Raw genomic sequence first — 8254 nt, forward strand, 5'->3', positions numbered from 1 at the left:
CAGGTGTTGGTTACATTTTGTGCAGCGGTAGGCTCGGGTGCATGCGCCTTAGAATAAACATTCATGATGTTTCCTGGGTTCTGGAAGTGAGCGCTGATTTAAAGGTAAAGCGCACGGCATCTAATATCTCACTGTAGTGATGAACAGATGCATTATAATGCACGACCAAGTCAGCTGTGGTTGCTTTTTCAGCCCTCTAATTGGCCACAATGTGCATGACAGCTGGTGAACGTGGTTTTATGTGGACATTTTTTAAAAACATTTTTTTTTTTTTTTAAAAAAGCATTTCTTTCTAGTGTTGGGGAAATGTGTGGTTTTGGAAATATCTGTGTTTGCGTGGACATGGCTTTAGTGTGAAATCAGATAATGTTGCTGAGGTGTTTATTTTCATACATTTTCCATAATTTCTTGACAAAACTATGACACCCCTAGTAAATATGCTAAGTTATATATACCTCAAGGAAAAACTCTTTATGATATTCTTTGTGAAAAAGCATATTGGTATGAACTTCTTTGCTGTTTTTTTCACCCCTAGTGACAGACATTTTTTGTTAGCTTAAAAAAATGTGCGTGTTTCAAAATATCTGTGTTTGTGTGGACATGGGCTTAGTGTGCAATCAGATACTGTTGCTGGGATGTTTTTTTTTTTTTTTTTTTTACATTTTTCAGAATTTCTTAACAAAACTCAACTAATCTCTGTCCTTAACGAGGCTCCGGGGACCATTTTGGGATTTGAAATTTTGTAAATAGGCTAAAAACTAACCAACATAGGCCCTAAGAAGCCATATTAGCATCTGAGCAAGTAGTATTATTAGTGTCAGTATTTGACCTTTTTCTCATTACATTATGCTTTTTTTGCTCTTTTTTCAAATTTTGCCGTTTTTTCATTTTCTTGTTTAATTGTATTTTTAGAATAGGCCACGGGCCTATAATAAACAAGCTGTGGGCCACAAATGGCCCTTGGGCCACACTTTGGACACCACTGGCATGCCTGATGTCATAGTTTTATGTTTGATAAAATAGTTGCACTCAAAATGATTCAACCTCTTTGTACAAACTTTCAGTAGGTGGCCAATCGTGTGATATACAGTAGTTTTTACGCTGTTGGTTTATTGCAAATGAATGCAAGCTGATAAACTTGTACAGGTAAATATGATTTACAATGGGTTTGAATGTCTGATGTAGCGTGTGTTTAAATTACTCCTTGGGAAAAGAGCTGAAACAAAGTGAGGCGTGTAGACTAAAAGGGCGCTCACTTCAATATGGTTTGGCTAAGTTTCCCTGCTCAATGGCCACCATCTGCTCGGTCCCTTTCAAACATTCTCCAGCCTCCCACTTACACTCTGAGCTGTTTTTTGTGCTTATCATTTGGGGTGGAGAGCATCTCATGTCTCTCCGGATTGACAGACCTTGCTGGATCTCAACAGGAGAGAAAGGATCTAATGGGAACATTAACTCAGAACTCCAGAATGGGGCACACTTCAGGCTTTTTAAGCCTCGGGGGAAGAGCACCTATTGTCTGGAGCGTTACTAAGACACCAGTTACAGGGGTCCGTTGCCATAGTGATGGTTGGGGGTTCTAATGGGAGACACCTGACAATTCAAAGAAAAGACCTTTAACTTTTTTTTTTTTTCTTGCTGTAAATTTGTCCTCTTTGTGTCCTTTTATACGGGTCTAACACCTGGATGATTAAATGTGCCTTGGCACAAATGGAGAAAAGTCCTATTATTTCTTTGTGTGGGAGATTTTCCCACATGGTACGGTGCTGTGATGTATACGGTGGATAGCACATCACAGTGCGCCTCCATCCCATGTAACACTTTAAATGTTGTTTCTGTTGTGGTCTTCCCCAAGCAGGCACAGCCTTAACATCAGCGAGTGTGCGTGTGTGTGCGTGTGTGTGTGTAGGGTGAGGAAGCTGAAGGAAACGTTAGTGACGGTGCAGCAGTTGGACAAAAACATGAGTAACCTCCGATCCTGGCTTTCCCGCATTGAGGCCGAGCTGTCCAGGCCCATCACCTACAGTGTGTGTCATCACCAGGAGATCCAGAGGAGACTGGCTGAGCAGCAGGTAACACACACACACACACACACACATGCACAACAGCACAGAACACATGTTCAGTTTCAGTACTGTTTTTGCTTATATTTCTTTTTTGAGTCTTGGTTTCTCTCTCCCACTCCTTGCATCTCTTTTTAATTAATAATTTATTGCGATCACTCCATTGTTTAATTTTTGGAGGGGGGTTGGCTCTTGCAGCTGTCTGGCCACGTCTTTCTTGTGCTTTGGTGAACTTCAAGCCATGACGGCTGCCCGTGTGTGTGTCCAGGAGCTGCAACGGGACATCGAGCAGCACACAGAGGGCGTGGCGTCGGTGCTCAGCCTGTGCGACGTTTTGCTGGGGGACGAAGATGCTGCCGGCGCCACAGAGGCGGAAAGCGACTCCCTGCAGGAGACCAGTCGGAGCCTGGACCAGCGCTGGAGGACCATCTGTGCCATGGCTCTGGACAGGAGGCTCAGGTGGGAACTGAAAGTCTGATTGGTCACAAGTTTTTAAAAGATCATTCAATGGGAAAACATCAGGATAACATCATGTAATGTAGAATAGAACAGAATAGAATGTCACTATGCAGTTATCAGATTGTCATTAGCAGCCTTCCTCTTGCTACTTATGTGAGCTGTGCATAATATCACACACGACAGTTCCCACCTGACTATTGGCTACTTTCAGGAGCAGCATGAGAAAAACAAAGCAAAAAACCTTTTTGAAAACCACTGATGTAGGCCAGTGGCTGATTAGCTGAGTGAGTACATGGTTAAGAGGTGTATCACTTTCTGCATTACTCTTGAATTTTGGTGCTATACAACTGCATAGTGATACGTGAAGGCTGCTAGTCACCAGCCCAGAATGTTTCCCTCTCGCCTCGTGTAGAATTGAGGAAACCTGGAGACTGTGGTGCAAGTTCCTAGAAGACTATTCTCGGTTTGAGGATTGGCTCAAGATGGCTGAGCTCACTGCTGCCAACCCCAACTCAGGAGACGTCCTTTACTCGGTCGCAAAGGAGGAGCTGAAGAAATTTGAGGCAAGTTGCGAGGTCTTTTTGGCCATGTTATTAGAAACTCAGTTGGATGCGATGCAGTACTACAAGTACTACAACCACACTTCCACCCTGTCCTCTTTAGAGTTTTCAAAGGCAGGTCCATGAGCGACTGACCCAGTTAGAACTAGTCAACAACCAATACCGCCGCCTGGCCAGGGAGAATCGCACGGATCGTGCCAGCCAGCTCAGAGCTATGGTCCATGAAGGCAACCGACGCTGGGACAGTCTGCACCGGCGTGTGGCTGCCATCCTCCGCAGGCTCAAGGTACGCTCCAGGAACACACAGATGTAAATATATCATAAAGCTGTAAATGAAATGAAAGTCTCCACTGTGACTATTGGCCATGCACTGTGTGCCCCCCAAAACACTAGATGGCGCTTATGCTCCTTTCAGTGCGGGTAAAACTTTGGCTTTTCCGGTTGACCAGTTACGTCACATATAAACAAAGCATCTCGGCCCGCGTTGCCAGATTCACCTATTAGAAGCGACTTTGGGCTTGGTGTTTGTAAAGTCGCTTGCAACTTCCCAAGTTGCCTGTTGTTTTCAGAGAGCTGGGCACTTGTTTTTCTCGAGAGGCATGCCAACCGTGTCCCCTGCAAATGCTCACAAGGTCTACGAGCTACATGTGCTATCAACTATGTATCTGTGAAAGTGACGACACAAAACAATTCCCTGCCAGACACAAATGTTGCCCTCCATTCAATTTATGACGAGCATCTTGACCTGGATGGCTAGCAATTTGCACAGGAGCAATACGGGTCACCACAGTGTGATTGCTAATTTTGATTACTTTTTTTAAATCTAATTAAGCTGAGCGCTTTGCTTCCCAGTGCTGTTACAACATTGGTTCTGTTGCTGCTCTATTGTGCAATACACAGTGGATCCCCACACGTTTGTGACTCAGCAGTCTGGACCCCTCAAATTTGCAGATTTTTAGTCAGAAAAATTATTTAAAACTTTTTTTTTCTCCTAAAAATAGGCCATTTTTTACGCAGAAAACACATCTCATTAACCATAAGTGGCTAGTAATTTATGAATATGTGATGACAGGTAAAATGTGAGGTAAAAGGTAACAGGTAAAAGCGAGACAAGGGAATGTTCTGGTGCTGAATCTAATCTAATAATTACAACACTCACTCTTACAGCAAAATGTCAACGTCAAGCTAGCAGTGCGTCAAAAATAGACATTTTTATGGCCGTATCAGTCACTCGCAAGTGGTCTTGGCGAGTAACCCCCGTGAAAAGCCGGGACCTACTGTACTTGTTCATAAATGACCATGACAAAGACGTTACATTACATTTTCCTGTAGACTTTCTCATGCACTCCAAATCATTGGTGAAGTAAAAACATAAATAAGTTATGTTTTCACCTTTCAGAAAAAAAACAGCCTTATTCCAAATTATCACCTACTTCCAATTAATGCCGGGTCCTCTCTGTGGTTTTGGTAAATAATAAATAAAGTAAATAAAGAATTTACGGTATTGACACTTTTTCCACCGTGTGTCATCATTCCTTCACTCCACATCTTCTTCCAGCATTTCACCAGTCAGAGGGAAGAATTTGAAGGCACCAGGGAGAGCATGCTGGTGTGGCTCACGGAACTGGACTTGCAGCTGACTAATGTGGAGCACTTTTCCGAGAGCGACGTCCATCACAAGATACAACAGCTTAGCGTGAGTCCGAGCACCAAAAAACTCTTTGTCACCACAAATCGTTTTTATAATTTCATGACATTTCCAACAGTGTACTTACTGTAGCATGTAATCAAAGTGAAATTGTTGAAATTGAAATAAATAGTAATTGTGTGTAAATGGCGGTTTAAAGGAAAAAGTGAAGTCGTAACAAGCGTTTCATTGTCATTGCTCAGTCAGCTTGATCGTTGGCAGATTGTCTTATATTCGGGGTCTTGACATTTAGACATGCAAACCAACAGGTATCACCAAACAGCTTCTCTCAACTTTTAACTTCACTCTTCAGAGCTTTTCTTCCTGTCACTCACACACACACAGCCCAGGGAGCTCTTATTGTGAAGCTGTTTGAAGCATCACACATTCAAATCACTATTTTTGTCCATGCATCTTCTTGCAGAGTTTCCAGAAGGAGATCACCATCAACACCGAGCGCATAGACGGGCTGATCGTGTTTGGAGAAGGTCTGATCCAGAGAAGCTCACCCCAGGATGCTGCTCTGATAGAGGACGAGCTGGAGGAGCTTCACTCTTACTGCCAGGAGGTTTTCGGCCGACTGGTCCGCTTCCATCAGCATCTCAGCCAACCTCCAGTGAGCTCAATTTCCGCATACTTGTACCTACCTCGGACTGTATAAGTACCCTAGATATGTTGTAGAACAATGCAACCACATAAGTGAAGATTTCCTCATCCTAGACCATCACTGAACCAGAGCTCCCTGGCTCCAGCTTTTCCCTGGAGTCCAGCTTGGAGCTGATTTGTCGGCCGTGGCTCGGCCGGAGCCAAGGAAGCCTACCGAACACGCCCTCGCACCTGCTGGCCTCGCCCATGGAGCATTCCGGACGGGAGACACCAGTTAGCGTGGACTCGCTACCGCTGGAGTGGGACCACACCGGGGATGTCGGAGGGTCATCGTCCCATGAGGATGATGAGGAGCATGAGGGACACGAGGAAGACGGAGTTTACTTCAGTGCATCGTCAGGTAGGAATAAATCCAGTACATATAATACACCACACTTTCTATTAGGTACCCCGCCACAGTACAAAGAGAGCCACTGCCTTTAAATACATGATACTCAGTTTCGATTGGCGTTGTCAGAGAGGTCTTAATTAAATAGAGCGTTTCTCATGGTGCTTGTAGTTTGCAGTAGTGTAGAACTACACCGCATCACACTGAGAGCTGTTTCTATGTCTCTAAAAGAATTAAAGAAAGAATAGCTGCTGAACATGTGTATTTTTCTAACGCATAGCAGCTCCAATTTACATTTAATAATTCTAATTTAATGCTGGTGTTTTTTATTTCTAGATTTTAAGGCTACAAAATGCGTGTAGGCACTGTATTTAAATTTGACTGGATTCGATTTTTTTGTGTGCGAAAAGTGTTTAAATATCTGTATTTCCAAAAATCACCTGATTCTTTGATCCAGCTTATCAATCCACTGCGAGATGTTCCTGTTCACGTGGGTTCATTTTTGCTTCCAACAAAAAAACCTCTGCGCATCTTCTGGCTCATTTGCAGCCAATGATGCTTACTTCCTCTTGCTACATGTTGGAAAACTGTTCAAAGCCAAACTAAATCTTCACTCTCATTGACACATATTTGATTGGAGTAAGTAAACGTTACACAAACTGGGTCAACTCGATGCTTTCACTACATGGTTTTCCTAAAGAGCTGGATTTAATTTGAATTTCTCAACTCTTTCATGTTTCTCCACGATAAAAAGTCCATGCTCCTGACACTTGAGCGTTTACACCTCACAGCTGCCCCTGTTCATGTTTGTGTGAGTTAAATTAATACCTGGCATCTTAACACAATCTCATTTCTAACTGCATCTTGCACAGAATTAGCATCACGAGTGTCAAACGCAGCCTGTGGATGCTTGTTTACTCTCGCACAGTCTAATTTCGTAGGAGCTGAATTGAAAATATTATAATAAGGATGTTGCTGGTTTGCGTGTTTTAACTTAACCATCATTGTGCTTGTAGTTTGTTTAAGTGTAGAACAGAATTGGACTGGAATTTTTCATGACTTCATAACTAAACTCCTCACTATGATGCAGTATATGTTGTTAAATTAAAACATTTTAGAATTTCAAACAGACCTTCTGTTGGATTTCATTACCGGACATTGTGAAAATGTATACAGTGTGTGTGTGCGCGTGTGTGTCTATTATATATAATAAAGGTCCAATGAGTGTAAGACAACAACAAGAGTTTGAAGCATATTTGATGTGTATTGCTACTTTGTTTGACTTCAATTTTGCCCTTTCATGAACCTTTTTTAACACGTGTGTGTGTGTGTGTGTGTCTGCGTTCACACTGAATGAGTCATAAAAAAAACTTCAAATCTTATCACCTTTTTCAGGACGTCTCCTTGCTGACATGTACGCTATTAGTCATGTAGCTTGTTATTATCCAAAAATGTGTGCTTTTGGTTGGAGGAAAAATGGTGAGGTTTCGTCTGTGGCGTCACCCTCGGTTTTTGTGTTTCAGTATCATCCCGTTCAATGGCTGCCTATGAGAGTCCGAGATGGGGGTCACCAGAAGGCGACACGGACGCATGCGATGACGATGACGTGGCTTTACCCACCCTGACCAGCACCCCCCGAAAGCAGGGCTATGTAAGTTTCACAAGTATGTTTCCGTTAGAGACACTTTTTATGTGAAGACTGCAGCCTGATGTGCTTTTCCTTCCAATTGCTCTTCTGACAGTCGTATCCTAAACCCCTAAGCAACTTCTAACAGACAAATGCATGATTTTCAGGGTCCTTTGCGTAGTAAGCTTCTTGGCATAAAATCATTTGCACCCTAAAGAAAAAGAAAAAAAAAAAAGACAAATTCAAAGGCAAAAATTTATTGGGGGGGGGATACCGTTTTATATTACTACCAACACAAGACTACAAGGATTATGAACAGATGTATACATGGTAATCATGGTGCTGAATCACATTAAAAAATGACCTGGTTTCACCCAGGTGCTATAGCTGCTAGATATGCTTTGCAGCTAATGACAAATACCGCCTATATCTAAATGTTGATTATTTTCTCTTCGGCTGCGTCAGACGTCACAGTGCAGTGACAACACTGAAGACATTAAAAGAGTTTCTCTGATCCTGAATGGCGAGGAGCAGCCAGAGATTGGTCTGACTAGCTTTGCTGCCTCAGACCAACAGTCGGGTGAGACATGCCTCTAAACGAAATATGTGTTTGGTTTTTCTTTTTGGCATCCCATCATAGTCTGCTCTCTCAGGTGTGATTGAACGCTGGGAGCTGCTCCAGGCTCAATCCAGGAACGAGCAACAAGATAGTCTGCCGGATCCACAAAATGTCACATCTGAGCTTGATGACGTCATTTCCTGGTTAGACAACATTCATCCGGAACTAGACCGCCTCCTGCAGTCGCCCCCGGGCAACACAATGGTTGACATGATGGCCAGAGCTAAAGAGCTGAAGGTACAATT

General features: G+C 43.0%; 1 protein-coding gene across 9 annotated transcripts in view; it reads left to right on the forward strand.

Moving 5' to 3' along the window:
- LOC129172564 (nesprin-2) overlaps window positions 1–8254 on the forward strand; it is a 60249-nt gene that overhangs the window by 42869 nt on the left and 9126 nt on the right. For all 9 annotated transcript variants that reach the window (XM_054762456.1, XM_054762447.1, XM_054762448.1 and 6 more), the window contains 10 exons: window positions 1910–2072; window positions 2332–2522; window positions 2935–3085; window positions 3186–3368; window positions 4641–4778; window positions 5194–5385; window positions 5490–5775; window positions 7287–7414; window positions 7856–7970; window positions 8044–8246. In XM_054762456.1, coding sequence (XP_054618431.1) covers window positions 1910–2072; window positions 2332–2522; window positions 2935–3085; window positions 3186–3368; window positions 4641–4778; window positions 5194–5385; window positions 5490–5775; window positions 7287–7414; window positions 7856–7970; window positions 8044–8246 — 1750 coding nt within the window. The remainder of the gene's footprint in view (window positions 1–1909; window positions 2073–2331; window positions 2523–2934; window positions 3086–3185; window positions 3369–4640; window positions 4779–5193; window positions 5386–5489; window positions 5776–7286; window positions 7415–7855; window positions 7971–8043; window positions 8247–8254) is intronic.

The sequence above is a fragment of the Dunckerocampus dactyliophorus genome, chromosome 19 (assembly GCF_027744805.1).
Source record: "Dunckerocampus dactyliophorus isolate RoL2022-P2 chromosome 19, RoL_Ddac_1.1, whole genome shotgun sequence".
In the NCBI taxonomy this organism is placed as follows: Eukaryota; Metazoa; Chordata; class Actinopteri; order Syngnathiformes; family Syngnathidae; genus Dunckerocampus; species Dunckerocampus dactyliophorus.